At 42.3% G+C, this 20,226-nt stretch overlaps 1 protein-coding gene across 1 annotated transcript in view; it reads right to left on the bottom strand.

Annotated features, from left to right (window-relative positions):
• The window catches only part of cpne4a (copine IVa), a 116,875-nt gene that overhangs the window by 79,626 nt on the left and 17,023 nt on the right, over positions 1–20,226 (bottom strand). The window contains exon 2 of the mRNA XM_033640977.2: positions 15,178–15,370. Coding sequence (XP_033496868.2) covers positions 15,178–15,348 — 171 coding nt within the window. The 5' untranslated portion in view covers positions 15,349–15,370. The remainder of the gene's footprint in view (positions 1–15,177; positions 15,371–20,226) is intronic.

Genomic DNA, 20,226 nt, shown 5'->3' with positions numbered 1-20,226 from the left:
CTGTGAATATTTTTGCCCAAATTTCCGCGCTGGCTTCTTCAGCTTTGGATCGTTCAGTGTCCCCAGTGGTTCTGATATCAGATGGTGGGGGTGTTTAGGGGGTTCATGTTATCTGAAGATCTGACTGATGGAGCGCTCGACAGTCTGCAGGGAGGCGACCTGCGACAGTGACAGCAGGAAATGTCACAGTGCATACATTACCATTTTAACTGTCTGACAGCTGACCTCAGGACAGTCTGAGCTCTCTGATGGCTCTGTGTTCAAATATACATCTGTGAGTAAGAAAAGAAGCAGCACGGCCAGACGAGAGAGGTTAAACTCATTATCATACCAAAGGCTTAAAATTATCATATGAGGAAGATTAATGAGTCGTGACCACGAGAACAAATGAGTAATTTAACAAAAAAAAATTTACAAGCCATAAATCTTCCTCATTGTTTTTTCTAAAGCAACCTGATGAAACTATGATGCATGGAAAACCCAGCGAGTGAATGTCGGCTCTCCAGGTTTCTGCAAACCACAGTTTAATTTGTACATTATTATTTAGTGGATGCGTTGAAACTTTATGTTTTAACCACGCTTTGATTCACATGTGGGTCTGTTCAGGCACAAAAACCACTTGGTTAGGAAAAGATCATGTTTTGGCTTAAAGGACCAGCATGTAAGATTTTGGGGGCTTTAGTGCCATCTAGAGGTGAAGACTGCAGACTGCAACCAGCTGAAACTTCTAGTTAGTAATCTTCAAGTGTTCATCGTTCAGGAGGTTTTTACAGACTGTTTTATTATGTTCAATTATTATTTTTACCACTTTGTGCAGACTTTCCAGCTCCTTTTATTATGTTGGTACCAGCAGAGTTTCAAACTGATGCTGTCCGACAGCGCTGTGAACGCCACCGCCGCCATCAGCATAAACGATACACTGCGAAAGGTGCTTTGTGTGTCTGGCACCAAAATCACAAACAAAGCGTATGGAGCTACATTTGTTTCTTTATTATTCAATCAAACAGAGAAGGTTTTGCAATCAAAAAAAAACTGAGAGCAAAAGTATTAATATTGCTTCGTGATATTGTTTGAGGGAACTGTAACGTAAGGTAACTGCATACGAGTGGATGCAACCGTCGCTAATGCTAGCGTAGTTCCTCAGGGATTTAAGCTGTTATTACTTTAATCTTGACGATCTAACCTGTGACAACACATTAGCTCAGGTCGTAAGGACTGTAACTGTTGGTAGCTGCTGTTGATTTTGTTTAAATATATTGAATTATAATTTTATGGGTTATTGTTTGTCAGACGATTGAGCTAAGCTAACTGACGCTAACGTCAGCTGTCACTTGTTGCCATAGTAGGCTGACCAAACGTCCTCTTTTGCCCGGACATGTCCACTTTTCACGTCCCGTCCAGGTCGTCCGGGGGGTTTTTATAAACTGATGATAATGTCCGGTTTTCCGTGTGTGTGTGTGTGTGTGTTAGAGTGCAGCACGGGCCGCATATTTCTGTCCAAACCCGAACCGAGCCCGACATTATTTAATGACCAAAGCACTGAGTCTGTGTCACACAGTGGTTACAGGCTATTTAACAGGCCGGGCGTGCGCTGTGGGTGCTCAGCTGCGGAGAGGGAGACCTCCGTGTTTGAGACGGGAGCGGGAGGCGGGAGGTCCGACGCTTCCAGCGAGAGGAGAGAGAGACATAAAACAAAATAAGATAAAATAGGAAAAACCTGTCTCCTTCGTTTATTTTATCTTCAGCGTTTAATCAAGGCGAAGGCGGGCGGCTGGAGGTCCGAGACTTCCAGCGAGGGGAGAGGTAGAAACAAACAGCCAATGTGTGTTATGTTCAGGTGTTGTCACGTAAATAACAGTGCCCAAGCAATAAACAGGACAGACAATAGGATTTTATTTTTTTTTCATTACATTTTCACTGAAAGCTGACCGAATCCGACCCGAGCCCGAATACAATTTATAGCTACATTTTTGACCAAACCCGGCCCGACCGACACTCTAGTGTGTGTATGTGTCCCCTATCTATAGGGGCCTATCTGAATTTCTGTCTTTGAGAGATATTATTTTGTAATATAACTGAATTTTCTATCCATACATATAAATTTTAAATATATTAAAATGATAAGGCATCTTTGAGTAAACTGTGAGTATCATTTAAGTAGGCTATGTCGTGGCCGGCCGAGTGTCCTCTTTTATGGAAATCAAAATATGGTCACCTTACGCCATAGCAACGGTAAACATTCACATACGGGTTTAGTGCAGAGTGCAGAATCAAGCTTCATTGTAAATATAGTTAAGATGCATTGTATTTAACACAGGATGTGGGATTTTCGTAGTTAGTAAACTTTTAGAAAAGAGCTATTTAGCGTCGCTCTGACGTCAAACAATGGGCACAGGTAATAAAACACTGAGGTTATCCTATCTACACGCAACCGCTGGCACCAGAGTCTTCCAAAAACTTCACCCTGGACTCCGGTTTCAAAGAAACGCAGTTTCGGGGGCCCAAAAATGCGGTTGCGTGTGGCCAAACAGCCAAATCGCATCGAATAATACACGGTTTCAGAAGTACACGGGTCCGTGTGGACTCGGCCTAATAATAGCAAGAATGTTTTATTTGAACTGGTGCATGTAGATTGCTTTTGTTTAGGCAGGGCAGAACTATTCGACGGTGTAACGGTCAGTGCCGTCGATGCCTCATGGTGCAGCAGTGATGCCGACCGTCGAGCGTTTCCAGTGGGAGAGAGGGAATCGTGGGTGGAGCCCGCTCTGTATGGAGCCACATCTTCTCTCATCCATCAGCGTAGGCCCCGCCCATTAAGTGCAGTTGAACTTGCAAGCAAAACTTTAACTCACAAGCAAAGAGGACTGATTTATAAGCAAAATGATCACACATTTTTACAAACTTGATTTTTGATTGCAGTTCAATAAATATGCTCTCAAAACAATGATTGCAACAAAAAGACACAAAAATACCTCCATAAAAGCGTCGGCATTTGATGACTTTGGAATAATATCCTCATTTGAAATATTATTCTATGTACATGCAATAAATCCTCTGGTTATTTCAGTGCTGTCTGTGTTAGTAAAGCCCTTAAGCCTGCCTGAAGACAACTCCCTATTGTAGTATAGTGATTCTCACTCAAATGAAATTCAAATGCATAATTTCAAAGACCAGTTACGATGTCCTCTCAGGACACATCATCAGGTGGAGACAGACGTGTTGCTGCTGTTAACGTTGCCTCAGATGCTGTGGCACAAAATGGATCAATTTTGGAAACAGAAAAGTGATGTGCGAGACAACAATGTGCCAGTAAAAGCTTTGAAACATGTGGTGAGGGGATCTGACCCTGAATACATTAAATTTGGATTCGTAAAAGCAGGCAGTGATGCAGTGTGTTAAAACCCTGTCAAACGAGGCGCTAAAACCATCGAAGCCTCAGTGACACAGAGTAGGAGGGATGTTGTGGGGGCCATGTGATGTTGGCTGTGGGTGCAACAGAAAATCATCACAACATTAACAGCCCAGTTTTTCTCCTTTCTTTGTCGTGTCATGTATTTCATCATTTATTTTGGAAGGTGATCAGAAACTTTGTACCGATCAGAAGTGGTCGTTAAAGCTGTAGTAAACTCAGCAGGACCTGTGTCTTTCCCCCCAAACTCGTCTGCAGTCAAGTTAATTTTATTAAGAAATATATTAATAAATATATTCCACTATCATTTTTAAGGAGTTAAAGAAAAATTCCCCCCAAAAATAGACAGATAAAGAACCCAAGTATCTGCAGATATTGTAGGATAATGACTCTATTCTTTATAACTTTATGGAGAAAAAAGTTCCAGTTCACGAACGCATGTAGGGGTTAAATTTAAAGTTTTATTACGTGAGCAGTGTGTTCGGAGGTATTCTCAGAAATGTTGATGAAATATGTAGATTTTAGGTGCTCTCACACTGAGTGATGCCTCGAGGCGGTGAACCAGTAAATCTTTTATTTTGTTGAAATAATAAAAACGTGGCTGAGAACAAAAGAGTTTCTGTGGCAGTACATATAATAAATACAGTATTTTCTCATATATGCAGCCTTTTTAGATCAGCAGCAGGTTTAAAACTACGGAACAGAGAAGGGATCTAAACGTGTATTTTGACATTTGTATTAATAAGTCAAGTTTGTTCATTTTAACAGGTCAAAATATAACGTCTTAATGTGTCAAATGTGCAGTAAGACGACAGAAAGTGCCGTGTTAACATGTAGCCTACACTTCAGTCATTTCATTCGTATATTTCAACGTTTAATACTGGGTGCAACCATTTCACCAGTTTCGGAGGGGAAACTGATGAAATAGTATTTGGTATTCACTGTATTCACATAAGTGTCCACTAGATGGCAGAATTAAATTAAATTAGAGAGCAGTGGTCACCGTGTTTAGTCCTCTATTCTGAGTGTATTACTGATTTTCTGTAATTCTTTAATATCACATAACGTTTATGGCTGAAGTTATTTGTTTTATTTTATGTTACTGATATAACTGAGGTCTGCAGCTATATTTGGCTTCATGTTTCACTTGGTAGAACTCTGATTTAATAAGTTAGCAGTGATAAAAATTTGAAAACTGTGTCATGAAGGCAGAGGAGCGGAGCGTTAGCTGGTAAACGTCACGTTTATTTACTTTAAATGGAGCTAAAATTAATACAGAATTATGTTAAATGTTTGCTTCATGTGTCACTGTTTATGAGTTGTAAGAAATCACAAATCATCTTTTAGGAGTAGATGCAAGCTAGCTCAGGCTCTGTTAAATTTAACAATATGCTAACAGAAAGCTAATCATGTTAAAAAGGAAACAACAAATGCTTTGAGACGGCTGTCATTGACAACACAGGTATGATCACATCGTACCGTCTGAAGTGTAACAGGTGGTGTGTTCAACATGTTTTTTCTCTAATCGTGTGGTACGTTAAGGCCACAGTGGCTAGAAAAGCTTCCAGGGGATACTAAACTGAGGCTGCGCAGATAACCACTTAGCCAAAATGTTGTCTAACCACAACGTAGGCAAAGTAGAGTCCAACACACTCGCTACATCAAAAAGGGTTGGGTATGTTGACGCCAACCAATGACATATAACCTTTAATGCATTAAAAAACTTAAGACGTCAGAAATGGACTTGTTAACAGGTCATTTTCTGTCATCTTAACACGCATTTGACGTGTTAGGCTGACTGCCGCCCTAGTACTAGTCAACCAAACGCTAGTTGACAGGAAAGCTTATTAATCGGCAATATTTCATTGGTCACTTAGTCGCACAAAAAAACAGAATAAATCCAAACCTATATGATTGGAGCATGTGGGGATTTACTTTGAAAGGACAGACACAGGAAGTGTCCACGCTCAGCAGTCAGACAGGAGTCAGGTTAATTTCCAGGGCTGGTACCTGCGGTTATTCCACAGGCTAGTTAATAACATGTCGGGCAGGAAATCCAAAGTGTGGGATCATTTTGAGAAGGTGAAGGACGAACCCAAGGTGATATGTAAACTCATCTTCATTGGTCGACTACAAACATGACGTATCATGTGAAACATGGAAGTAGCTACATGCCCATTAGCCCACAGCGTCATTAACAGGCGGCTCGCTCAGTGTGTGACGTGCACTTGGAGATAAAATATAGGCCTATATTAATGAAGGTTCATTAGTACGGTTTGTATTTCTCTGTAATGTAGCACAGTGTTAACAATGTTACTGATACTATTCTTTCTCACACCTTCAACTCAAACCACCAAAATATATCATTTCATCATTACATTCATATCAGAAACATGCAGGAGACTAGTCCACTGATGGACCCTGATGAGGACTGTTGGTCCACTGATGGACCCTGATGAGGACTGATGGTCCACTGATGGACCCTGATGAGGACTGATGGTCCACTGATGGACCCTGATGAGGACTGATGGTCCACTAGGAAAACTCTCCGTCGGGCAGGCTGAGTTAAGACGTTATATTTTTACTTATTAAGACAAATAAATTTGACTTATTAATACAAACGTCAAAAGAGACATTTAGAGCCCTTCTCTGTTTGATATAAAATGATCTGCATCTGTCAAAACAAGATGAGTCATCAACAGTACCTTATTATATATTACATAACCAGCAGACTCCCTCACGTACCATTCTGTCATATTTTATTGAATTTCACCAGAATTTTGCAAGTATTTTTATATTCAAAGAAACAATCGTGCAGATATGAGCTTGAAAATGAATCCTCAGATAAAACCCACTCTGCTTCTTTCTGTAAACAGTCCACTAAACGCAGCTAAAACTGTTCGCTGAGAAAATAAAGATTTTAATGAAAGAAGAGATCAATAAAAACCAAGTGAGGCAGCGAAGAGAAAACCAGAGGGAGGAGAGAGAAAGCCCCACAGCGCTGATGGTAATCCTCAAACCAATAAAAGTTTAATAAACAGCCACAGAGCAAACATTACCCAGAATAAACTCACCACTACAGTTTGATGACTTACTGGAATCACTGGGATCTGAACAAGGCCGAAGCATTGAGGACCACAGCACAGTTCCTGTCTCACATTATAATCCCTGCTGAATATCAGACGTACACCATGACCACACACACACACTATATATAATATACTGTGCATCATCTACTACCTCACAGGAAACACCTGTAGATACGTCTTTGTGTTTTGAGGTGGATGTCTGAGTTTCTTTCTTCCTGCTGCTGTTGTCTGGTTCAGAGCAAATATATAAAGGTGGCATAAAGACGGGACTTTGTGGCGGCTTTACAGAGTTTCACTGAGTTATGAGGAAGATAAAGAGGGAAAGGCTTAAGTCTAATTTACTTCCTGCAGCCTCCTCTTTAACTCCAGTGCTCCCCTGTGGAGGCTTTTGTCTTTGATATGCTGAACGCCCATGTCAACACAGACCACTATATCCTGTAATCCCCTGACATACTGTACCTCTGTGTGATTATTAAAACTGATAGAAGAATATGCATCTATCTCACTGTGGAGGAATATATTCGAGGGGTATTCGATCGTACTCGTACTCGTTGTCCTCCGCTTATCCGGGTCCATGTCTCGGGGGCAGCAGCCTCAGCAAAGAAGCCCAGACAGTCCTCTCCCCAGCCACTTCCATCAGCTCTTCCGAGGGAACCCCGAGGCGTTCCCAGGCCAGATGACGTGTCCTGGGGCGGCCCCGAGGTCTCCTCCCAGTTGGACATGCCCGAAACACCTCCCAAGGGAGGCGTCCGGGAGGCATCCTTACCAGATGCCCGAACCACCTCAACTGGCTCCTCTCGATGTGGAGGAGCAGTGGCTCTACTCCGAGTCCCTCCCGGATGTCCGAGCTCCTCACCCTATCTCTAAGGCTGAGCCCAGCCACCCTGCGGAGGAAACTCATTTCAGCCGCTTGTACTCGCGATCTCGTTCTTTCGGGGTCGCTGGATCAATACCAAAATATTGATAGTACAGATTCTAGGTTTTTGTTTTGAAGATGGATTCTAGCGTCAAAAGGATCGATGCCAAAAAGGGATTTGCTTCTCTACATTGAACCCATCTGTGTTTCACAAGACAATAACAACAGTTAAATGAAGCCAGAGTGTAAACACTGAGGTATCTGTGAATAAGCAGGTGGTAAAACAAAGTGATAAAAACATTAATATACATAAGTGTGTATAAACATGTACATGCATACACACAAATAGGCACGTACATAAATATGCTCCCACACACGCTCTGTGCACAAGCTCCAGCACACATACACACACAAAAACACACATACATATACAGACACTAAACACTGGGACCTCTTAGAAATGCCACCCTAAAAAAATATGTTTATAAATGTTTTTTAAAAGTGTATACAGATAGATGATCGTATCTCGACAGGAAGTGCGTTCCAGAGTTTGGGAAAATCCTGAAGTGGCTGACTTGATGATCTCAGAGCACGTTCAGGCTCATAGGGTGTTAAGAGATCCATTATATACTCAGGGGCGAGTCCAAGTCGTGCTTCAAAGGTGAATAATAAAATTTTAAAGGTGTAATGTGCTCCTTTTGTTAATGCCCATTAGAAGTCTGGCAGCAGAACTCTGAAGCAGTTGTAGCTGTGAGAGCTGCTTCTGAATAAGGTCCTGATCACACAGGAAGTGTTTCAGCAGCTGGAGGCGCCTTTCTGTAATAGTTTTAAACGAGAATGAAGCTTTTTGACTGCGGTTTTTGTGCTGCGACACGCCTCGCGTTTCTGCACTCTACGTATTTTGGCCAGAGCGCTCTGAACTACTAGAGTTGAAAAAACTTCAACTCAGAGCAGAAAAGCGCCCCACATCATCTCTGCTTTTTTCCCATTGTCCAATGAGATGATCTGAGAGGCGGGGCTTCTGTGGTGGTCATGACAACGAGTTTACAGTTGGTAAACAATGGAGGAGAAACTGGTGGTAGTGGTTGCTGGATACCCAGAGCTATACGGCCTGATGATAGACAGCAGGTTGTCTGTAAACGTCCATGATGGAGGAGAAGCTCCTGGACCAACTGGTGGTACTCCCCATGATCCAGCCTCTTTTTTAGGGTCTCATGTACCCACACAGATCTCTGTTTATCTGCTGACAGCCTCTCACCCGCCTTCTAGGTAAAAGTCTGGTGTATGTGCGATCCATGGACCACCCCACCCTTCGGCACTACTTGAACTTTCCTGCTCTGTCTGCTCTGTTATTGCCGGCGGCAGGATTGCATCAGAGTTAGTTGAGAGCCCGCTGCGTCTCATACAGACGCTGAGGGGTGCCTTGTGTGTCGGTAACAGAGTTTAAGGGACCCTGACCAGGCTGCTTCATTTGACACCCTGGGAATGAGAACAGGTTGGCACCACAGAGCAAAGTGAATTAAACATAATTTCTCACCTGATGAATCTCAGTCCAACATCAAGTCTCCTTTAGCTCTTGTTAGCTGCTGGACACTGGACACAGGTTCAATGAACCACAGACTGACAGGAAGTGTGCCGTAAAACCAAGAGTAGGAGCTAAAAAAAAGCTCCAACAGTTGATGAGAATCCTCTAAAGTGAAAATGTTTTGTCCTGAACAACCAGAGCAGCCCCCCCCCCCGAGATCAGCTCGGTGTCCTGATGAAGAGAAAAAGACGAGGGAAACTCTCTTTGATGTGACAACAACTAATGAGGAGGCTGATTTGGTTTTAATTGTGGCGCCCTCGTTCCTTCATCACGCCATCAGAGGTCGTGTTTGCTGTGTCTCCTCTGATGAGCGGCCAGGATATTAACACACTTATCAGCTGTTTACTCATTTACACCACAGAGCAGGAGACACTGAAGAGGAAAACCATGATCTAATTCAGTCCTCATTTACATGAAGAAAGATAATGATGAAGGAAACGTTTTCAGCTGCAGGTGAGGTCAGACGAGGTCAGAAAACAGCAAGTCACAAAAACAGGAAGCAGGTGACAGCGGACTTTGTGTCAGAAGAAGAAGAAGAAGAAAGAAAATGATGACAGAGAAAAGGTCTGAAAACTCTCCTCTTCATGCAGAGCAGGGTTGTAAATTCAGGATCTACGTGGAGCTCTGCTGACCTGACAGAGACATGAGCTTCACAGAAAGACTCATTTGAGACATTTAGATGGAGCTCTGAAAATGAAGGCAACACTTAAATCACACATCAGATGCTGATGGATGAACCCTAACAGCAGTCATAGTACCGTTGGCTATGACATGGAGGTCTGTGTGACCCCCCAAGGATCTGCCTCCCCAGACCATCACTGACCCACAACCAAACCGGTCATGCTGGATGATGTCACAGGCAGCATAACGTTCACCACGGCGTCTCCAGACTCTTTCACTCCTGTCACATGTGCTCAGTGTGAACCTTTTTTAGCAGTGTAGGATTTTGGGTCACATTATTACATTTACTCTATCAAGGAACATGTTACCACCCAAAATGAAGTGTTAATGGTTTCATTCTGTCATTCAGCCACATCGTGTCCGTTCTGCTGGTGTGTTAACAGAAATAGTTTCCCCTGAAGATTTTTGTGTCTTGTCATGTTTTTGCATCTAAAGGCTGCTTGAAAGCGGCAGGGATGAAGAGTTGGGCTCTGGTTTGTTTGTTCCTCTTCCTGCACTCAGCACATCTGGGTAATGCTGCCAAATGTGTGTTAGCTTGTTGGATGAGTTTCCATTCACATTTACTACAACAGTGGAGCAACACTTTTCACTGGAAGTAAATTACAGCCATTAAAGACGAGTAAGTGTGCAGTGTGAGCTGCTCTTTAACCAATAAAGAAGAAGAAGTCATTAGTGTGTGAGTGTGTTAACCACCATCATGATGAGATTTAGTTCAACGTTTACATATTTCACAGTCGCTGTGTGTTTCCTGTGTTTGTGTGTGTGTGTGTGTTTGGACTCGGAGCTTCAGACACGAACAGAAACCAGCAGAGGATTCAGTCACTTTTCTCCGTCATCATGTTTCGTGTCGATAATGAACCTGAGCAGCAATTTAACCAAACAGTCAGAGCTCCAGATGGCTGAAGAGAAGAGACGGCACAGAGGGAAAAGAAGGCTGCTTTCACCGTTATTATCACCGTCAGTGAAGTAAACAGATTATCTCGGAGAGGATAACTGTTGTCTGTCAAATCAACACCAGGGTCCAGCTCCAAAACAGCACATTATACAGCTCAGACTGACAAACTCTGAAATCATGTTCACAGACTTTGGAAATCTGAGTTTCAGCCAGATTTAAAACTTTTAAAATATTCTAATTGAATTTTAATTCAGATTCTTATCATACAGTTCCCATTAAATATACTGTGAAATATTTAAACTACAGACTCTGTCAGATGTTAATATTCAACATATTTTCCAAATATTCAGACGGACACATTTGATATCTTTGAAAACTTTGAGTCCTCTTCTAGAATTTCTGTGAGTTTGGACAGAAGAACTCCAAGAAGTCACTTTAATCCCAGCAGGACTTTTAAGCCCCGTCTCCACCAAACCCTTTCAGTCCAGCACCTTTGGAACCAGCAGTAAGCCTTCAGACATGGTACCTAGACCCTCGGTCTGTTCAGACAGTCCTCTTAAATGTGGGCGGGGTTGTTGTCACTCACTGCTCCGTCCAGCACTCGCTGTATTTCCTCATCAGCGGTGACACAGATGGAAGTCTGCACCTGGTTTATCGTCCACAGAACGAGGCTGCACGCCCACATTTTCACAACAAAATAGAACAGGCTGCAGTGAGAGTCTCTCTCCATGGGATATTTAAAAATAGCAGCTTTGTGCATTTAGTCCTTCTCAGGCAAGCTCAGGGGTTTAGTGTTGCTGTAGCCCACAGGAAGTGAGGATTAGAATATATGACCTTCACATAATCCGCTCCAAATTAATCTATATTTTTAAAGTCATTACTAAAAGTGTGTGTCATATAAAAACTAAAGTGATGCTCAAAGTTGTCACAGTGAAATTTAAGGTGTGCTGATGGATTCACGTCATCAACTCATGCATTGAGTAACATTACAAGTTAACGTTCCACCTTAAAAGTTGCCGGCAGTCGGCCCAGTGAATGAAGTTATTTTTTTCTCTTTCATTTTATAGTTGTAGTTTACTGATGTATGAACAGAGGTTACATAAAACCAGAGTGAGCGTCCTCTACTGACCAATCAGACTGCAGGGTTTCTAGCTCCACCTTTTAGTACCAGATCTGTGTGCTAGGTACCCCAACAGAGGGGGGACCAAACATGGGGACGCTAAGGAACGCTTCTGTTGGGACCATCCACAACTTTACACTGTGGAGACAGAAAACATTTTTACCAAACTGATATAGTCCACAATGAGCAGCGCTAAAATCAACCTGCGTAGTTGTCCCTCCATTGTGACATTAGAAAGTGTCACATTTATCTTGCAAGTGTACTCTTCTTCAACGTTTGCTTTACTTCCTGGATTTTTCCCACATGGAAATTCTGACCAATCAAGAGCAGCTTTCTCACACAAGGCATTTGATCTGGTCCTCTTGTAAATGCTGCCGTGAGAACACGAACCAACTCTAGGCAATTATACAACTTTGGAACAACATGAGTCCCTGATTCAGACCAGAGGAGACCACTCTAGGGCTGACAGCAGCCATAAAGTACCAGTGAGCAAAGTAGGGTTCAGACTTGTGACACATTACTGCCTCTCTCAGGCAGTCAACAGGGCTACCTGCTTCAGGCACAGACTGTGGGGGATAATGGACGTAGCCACCGTAACATCACCCACTGTTTGGACAAGCTGTGATCTGACTCTGAAGATGGTCCAACAACTCAGCGTGTTTAAAGCCATGATGGAGACACAAATCAACACAGCCTCACAGCAGCCAAAAGCTCTGATGGAAAAGCCTCAGTAAACAGCTGAACACCTCCAGAAGATGGCAAACAGTGTTTCAGAAAAGTGATTTTATTTTTCAACCAACCAATCAGGACAAGACGACATGGCCAACAGAGGAGCTGCACTCATCACAGCCTGCAGCGAGTTTTTGTTCCTCAGCTGCTTCTGAGTGCTTCAGCTGTTCACACATCAAGACACAAAAAGACAGACTCTCTGTCGTCTCTCAGGAGGACACACAGAGCTCTGATTGGTCAGTTATTCTCTCACTTTACCCCTATACTGGTGAACAACACATTTCCCATCCTGGATGCTCATTAAAGTTCCATCATACAAAAAAAAAAACAAAGCTTTATCGTTCATTTCAGTGAGACAGAAAACACTGAGGATCATCAGACAAACACATTTCTGTCCATTAAAGACTCCAGCAGGACACGTTCACTGACGCTGGGAAACTCTAGTGTCAGATGAAGGCAGCATGAAGACACACAGAGCAAATCATCCTTTGGAACAGGACAAATTTATCTCAGCAGCAAACAGCTCAACAGCAGATCAGTGTGTGTGAAGGTAACCTTACCACTCTTTATTCATGCAGACAGCAGAGCAGCAGCACTGAAAACATCCTTTAAATCAGCAGCAGTGACACTAACTGTGACAGAAAGCTGAAATTGTAGCACAGGATGGATCAACACAGGCGCCGAAATCCATTCATCTCCACGAACAATCAGAGGCGAGTTCACAGGGAGCGCAAATCAGCCACACGACACGGAGAAATAACATAATGGAAGATAAATGTCCTGCAACCACAGTCTGTCAGAGGAAATCATCGTTAACTCTCACTGCTGATACTGAATCACTGCAGCAGCTCCAGTCACGTCCCAGCATTCATTCTGTTACTGACTCATGTCGTTACAGATCCAGCCACGCCCTCCTCACCTGCAGTAACCCTTCACCTCCGTTTACTGATGATGGCCTCCGTCCAGTCCTTTGGTCTTATCACATTTAACCATAGTTGTCTTTGTTTTTGTTGACGGGCAGTGGCGGCTGGTTTTGAGCCATGACTCCTTCTATTCTGGCTCCCAATAACACAACAAGACAAACACATTTTAACACACTACAGCCCTGTGGGGGAGAGCCAGCTGCACCTCCAGGTGATAACATGATATCATCGCGTCGTCGGCCCTAAAAGGGTCTATATTACATCACTTTAGAAATACTGATACGATACATATGAAACATACAAATGTTAACATAGTCATGGTTTGCAGAAATGTACAACATTTTCTTCTGGCATTTGAGCTTCTAGTCGTCTTGTTGTGGTCGGGATGTGTGGAGAAAACTTTTTAAAAAGTGCACAAGTTAAAGGAGCTGCAGGGATCACACTTCACTGGAGCTGTAACTTGATTGATTGAATCTTCCCCTGGTTAAATTGACCTCTGTCTGTTTCTAGATTTAAAGCTTACAGTAACCTTTGCTCACGTATTCTCTACACATTAAATATTCTTTTTATTCTTCATACTAAGAACTTTTTCTCGTTCCTGTACAAAGCTTTACAGCTCTTTCATTTTCAGTCAGATATGCAGCTCATGTCACTGCTGCTGGTTTGATAAGGGATTTATGGATGAAGAGAAATAAATGTTTATCACGGCTTTGTGCCAGAGAGGATCGACCAACTTTGTGCCACGAGTGTCACAGGGATCTGCAGTAATGGATCTGAGGGCAGGATGATAAACTGAGCTCAGGGTGTGAGAGAGCAGCAGTGTGTCTGGAGATTATATCACTGTAATCTAGGACAGATAAAAAATGTTGCCTCCACTAAACTTTTCCGACGATTCAAAACTGGATCTGTTTCTGTCCAAGTTTTTGCTGCAGTTTGATGTTTGAATGTGAATGATTCATCAGCACAGACACCTAGATATTTGTGCCTCTGCAACTCTCAACATTCAGGCTGCAGAGAGAAGACGAAGATGTTGGCAGTGTGTGTTTCTGTAAACCACAGATAGGTTACATTTACAGTCGTCACTGTGTCTCCAGACGCTTCTTAGCAACCTAATGTGGGTGTTTTTTAGCACCTTGTCACAGTTTCTCCAGCGAGGACAGAGCCATGAACAGTGGTTGATTCTCACTGAGACATTGCTGCATTTGGAGATTGTTTCCCCAAAACTTAATATTTACGTTTTCACCATGTTGCTCTTCCTAAATCTAACCTCTGTGACTTTGAGTTAATTATGTAACTTAACGTAAAGGATGTAACGTCATTTATAGATACATAATGCAAAAAATACATAAAGTTACATGTGGTTTGAAGAAACGTACCATGCCAATAACATTTATTCCGGTGACTGTGTTGCAGTGTGAAGACGTAAAGACTGATAAATTCACCTGCTGTTGCTTCAACTTGCTTTTTATCTTTTCTTTTCTCTCACAGTGTTCGTTGTTCTGCACTAATAAAAACAAGCAGATTCCTCGTACGTGACAACCTACTCAGTAATAACCCTGATTCTGACTCTCCTCCGTCTGTCTGCTCTCCTCTGGCTCCTGAGTGTATAAATTGGTTTATAATGGCATTTCAGCGGCACAGGAAACCAACGCTGACTGTTAGCAGAACATCAGCTGTGTGTTCAGCTTCAGAAACGTAACATGGGAGCTGTGTTTTTGTTTTAGCGCTGAATTCATCTGATGTTCGCTCTCCTTCCTCCTGATCTGATTTTTACCTCATTCATTCCTTCTCAACAGAGACCCACAGACAGCAGCAGGAAACCTTCGACATCACCACGAACTACAATTAACCAGCTGGTGAGAGGCCAGCGTGGTTGCCACGGCGACCTACCTCCATCCACTGTCCGTGGGACTGCATCTTGAGGACGAAGCACGGGTCGGGTTTGGACAGGGCATCTCGGTCTGGGATCCCTTTGCAAGTTATCCGCAGCTCCACTTTGGTCAGACATGGACTGCTGAACAAACCCAGAGAGTTGGCCGCTGACTCGTAGATGTCACTCATGGTTGGAGGCGGGACAGGAAGTCTGCATGGGAAAGAAGGCGGGTCATAGGATTGACTACTGTGTTTTCACTGGCGAGCAATGGAAAGTTTTCAGTGTAGTTTCGACCCAGTTTAACTACGATAAAGCAAAGAGCCGATAAAAAGTCCTTTACAAAGAAAAGCAGAAGAATGACATTCATTAAAAAACTGAACAAAATTAAAGAGATAGAAGTTATGAGATTTGAGAAATAAGGTAAAATTAAATAAAACACAAATATAACAGACCATAAATACAGTTACAGTATTTCCCCAAATGCAACAAAAGAATTAAAAGTGCAGCAGAGATCTGATCAGTCAGAGAAACAGGAGAACATCAGTGGGATCATTTAAAGTCGGGACAAATTTAAGATCAACAGGAAGTCTGTTTCTTCGCAGCTTAAAGCAGTTTCACTCTCTGTGGTTCTGACGTCATTCATCTGACTGCTCACTAAAGATCCTACAGACCTGCTGAGTTTCTGTTCTTAAAGATTAGAAATCTATTCTGGCCTGAGATTTTCAAGAAGTTTATAAACCTGCAGAACTTTAAAATCTAATCTGTAACTGGAGGACAACAGGCGGGTTTCCATCCAACTGTGTTTCTGAAGAGATGCTCTTAGAGAAACTGCTGCTGTTTGAGAGATTTTCAGAATAAAAGTTCCATTGAGGACATATCAAGGGATCGAGCACCGTTTGCTTCACTGACAGGTTCCTCAGCCTGTCATCGTAACAGACATCATCATGAGGGTGCTGTCAATTGAACATAAATGTTGACGAGTACAGTCTCGTAAATTGATGTATGTCAAGACAACAACACATCCTCTTACTTAACAACAGAATAAGTCGTTTGCCAGTGACTCCAAAAACAACATATATGACCAGCGACAGGCACACATGGATCTCCTGCAACTTGAGGCCCAGACACACCAAACCAGCATCAAAGAATTCGTAGCAACAAAGGCCAGCTGCTGCGTCGCCTCACATCGCCTGTGTATCGGCCAAAATGTTGCACCTGAACACACTGCGAAGACCACAGCCAACAACCAACTAGCACGAACGTTCTGCACCCATGTGAGAGAAAATGCCATACCATACCAGCAGGTGAAAGTTATCTGTATTCCTCATTTGTACTCCGCCATTTTGTAGCAAAAACGCCTAAACTGACATACCCAAATTAAAATGTCTGTAGCTTCTGAACCGCTCTGACTACATGCATGCATGAGGTCTTACCAGAAAGAAAACTCCCTGAAGTTTCTTGTGAAAGTGTCAGAAACACTCTAGGTGATACAGAGACAGAGTAATGGGCCTCTGAAGTCAGTGAAAAATTGAAGATTTTGCCTAAAATAAAATAAAAAATGTGTTTCAGGATGAATAACTGTCTGTGGCTTTATCTGAGCAGGTAAATGACACTGTGGGGCTGTAGGCACACTATCAATGAACACTTGTTTCAAATTTGAAGAAGACTGCTCAAAGTATGACCATTCTACAGTGTTTTTACCATGAAAAGATCCAGGCGGAGCTCCAAAAGACGTGTTGGTCTCTCTGCTTCAAAACAGTACTATCAGTGATCAAACAACACTCAGCCAGCTTCAAACATTGTACCTTATTGAAATCAGGTGTGATTATGATAGCTGATGTTGTTTATGACACAGAAACACCATAAAATATCACCAAATAAAGCCATATGAAACGTGAAAGTTATGATCCCACTTTCTAGACGGTGTATCTCAGCCAAAAATAGTGGTAGGAGTGAGACTCTTACCTTTTATAAAACAGCTACATCTCTGCTAACAGCTCCACATAAGATCACCACTCATCGCGATTTTGGACTTTGTGTGTTTAGGCTGCTCTGGTGTGAAATACATAATAAATAAAAGAAAAACAATGTTATTTTTGAAAATACCAAACATCACATGGTTTGATGACGTAGTGCGCCTGGGAGATACCATTTAACAGAGGAGGGAGGGAGCGAGGATGTCGGCGTCCTGGCGGAGTTAGAGAGGTTAAAAAAGGGAAACCAAAAGACGGTCTTGACACTAGTTAGCCAGTTAGCAACAAATTACAAACCCCTTCTGCTAAAAAGAGCTCAGTGGCAAAAAAAAGAAAAAACTGACCTCAAATAACAAGTTCATTTGATCTCACACCCTCTTGACTTGAGTCAAAAGGGCGTGTAACGCTTTGACACTCTGCTGGTTCTGACACTGATTTACATGCCAATGTTGTGGAAAACACAATGAAACAGACATGACAGACAGCTTGACATTGACCAACAGCCAAACGTCAGCTTGGTGTGTCAGGGCTATTAGATACTTATGGATCATTCTGCTCAGGAACCTTCAAAAAAAAAAAAGACACTTTGACCGCAGCCTGAGAAGAGACAAAGGTCAGAGAAGTTCCTCTGTTCAAACAGTTTAAAACAGGCAGGCAGAACTTTAATTAAAACTTTAGGAAACATTCTCACGCCTCACTGCGTGAATGTGATCACTTAATATCTGATTTACATATTATAATTACATGGATATGTTTCCTGTCAGGATCTGAATGGATGGAACCAACAGCCAGCGCGTGTTTGCTGAACAAACCATAATTAAATTAGAACAGCAGATGATTTTAACTCCTGTGTCATTTTGCTCATTACATTGGTCTAATTATATTTTATGAAACCACTCTCATTATGTTGTTCAGGGGGATTACCACATTATGTTCAAAATTATGTTCATTTGGTTCATTTAATCTGGCTCCATCTCTGTCACACACACGTCTGGACATGGCGTCCAAAATGACTGGGTGTCTCCGTGCTCTGATTAAACTGTCTGAGATAAAGTTTCACTGACTGAAAGTAAAACAAGTCGGAACTAAAACGTCAATCAAAAAAATCTACTTATTAAAAACAACCGTCAGAAATGTTTCCAGAAATTGTGTCATACAAGTTTCTCCCAAAATGTTCTCTAATTCCAAAAAGTGTTCGACCTTGTCTACATCCTCGTCTTCAGAGATCGCCATGTTGCACTGCCATGTTTCTACAGTAGCCCAGAATGGACAAACCAAAAAGTTCTATTCTACCTTCATCAGTCTGCAGGACTTTCTGATGCTGAACTTTGTGGTGAGGACACAGGACAGGTTTTCTTCTGATGACTCTTCCATGGAGCTCATACCTGTCCAGGTGTGTCTGCACAGTAGAACAGTGCACCACCACTTCACAGTCTGATAAATCTTCCTGCAGGTCTTTTGCAGTCAAACAGAGGTTTTGATTTGCCTCTCTAACAATCCTATGAGCAGCTCTCTCAGAAAGTTTTCAGCTTGACCTCCACAGTTCCTGATAACTGACATTTCTTAATGACATGACCAACTGAGGAAACAGCTAACGAGCTCATTAAGGTCTGAGACCCTGGTGAAAGTTGTCTGAGAGCTCAAATGTCTCGGGATGCCCAAACTTTTGCATGGTGCCTTTCATTTGTTATTCACTCTAAAATTGTACAAAATAAAAATAAAACACTGATCTTGATTAAAATGTTGAAAAGCATGTTTCATCTTTAGCTTCATGCCTTTTGCAGATCAGTTCATCTTCTCCTCACTGAACTCTTCACAGTAAACGAAACTTTGACCAGGGGTCTGCAGACCAGATTTCACTCTCTCACTTTCACTCTTCTCCTCGTCTTTTTAACCTCCATGGCGAGGAGGCACTGAGCAAAGCAGATCTGCAGATCTACAGTACAATATACTTGTTTTAAATAGAGATTCACACAGACCCAAATTGTAGGTTAATGACTGGTTAACAAGGGTCGGCTGTCCATCACAAAAAACATTCTAATAAGATCTCTTCACCTACTGAATCTGACAGCAGGGTCACATCTGATGTTCAGAGCCGATGAATCTACACGTCATCATCATCATCATCAGCAGCAGCAGAAACCCGTCCAGTCCAAAGTGAAACCTTTCTCACAACTGCATGTGACTGCGTTCAGATTTCCAACATGATCCTGATCCCAGCCTCAGTCTCGTCGTCTCCACCCTCACTGACGATGACCTCACAGGAAACCATTTCTGCTGGGTCAGGACGAAGCACTCGTATCTGCACCTCCGCCACCACTTCATCACCTCCCTCCATTAACGCATCAGCAGCATCTGATAAAGGCTGCGGTATCCGGCTGGGCATCAGTAATGTTCTCCACAGGAGGAAGTTACAGATATCGCTCTGTAAAAATATCCTCTTCCTCCTCATCATCGTCGGCTCGGGTTACATGAGGAGGAAGAGCAGGAGATGAGGGTTAGAGTCCAGGAGTCTATTTAAAAAAACTGACCACAGATCAGTCTTCACTGTCGAGGATCCAGTTTCACACGCTGAGATACACCAGCCTGCATTTCTGCTGCAGAGAGGAAGTAAAATCTTTACTCTATTTTTTACATCAGAGAAACAACCACAATATATCTACATGGACTTCACTAGCTTCTCAATCAATACCAGTAAAGTCAATATCATTGATCACCTTCACTTCTCAGTGGCAGAAATCCTCCCAGTCTCACATGTCGGAGTGAAACTTTAAATATTATTGATGTAGTCCTTCATTTACAGCCCGAAAACACAACAAACACTTTCATCTAAATGTGTTTGATGTAAAAAAAAAAAACAACAACATTCGTTTGTCCGCTCATCTGAAAAGTTGAAAGCTAAGTAAATTTAGAAGTCCTTAATCAATAAATCAAGTGAACTTTAAGAGACGGGACGTCCTTCAGAGTTTAACAAAATCTATTAACAGCCATTTAAAGGTTATTTAATGTATTGCAGTTGTGATTTTGGGCCACTTACAAAGTCTGAACTGTTTTCATGTGCAAATAAAATGAATTTTAAATGATTCTTATTCA

This window comes from Epinephelus lanceolatus, chromosome 10, assembly GCF_041903045.1.
Source record: "Epinephelus lanceolatus isolate andai-2023 chromosome 10, ASM4190304v1, whole genome shotgun sequence".
NCBI lineage: Eukaryota > Metazoa > Chordata > Actinopteri > Perciformes > Serranidae > Epinephelus > Epinephelus lanceolatus.
The sequence above is the reverse complement of the archived record's forward strand: the minus strand, read 5'-3'. Positions and strand labels throughout refer to the sequence as shown.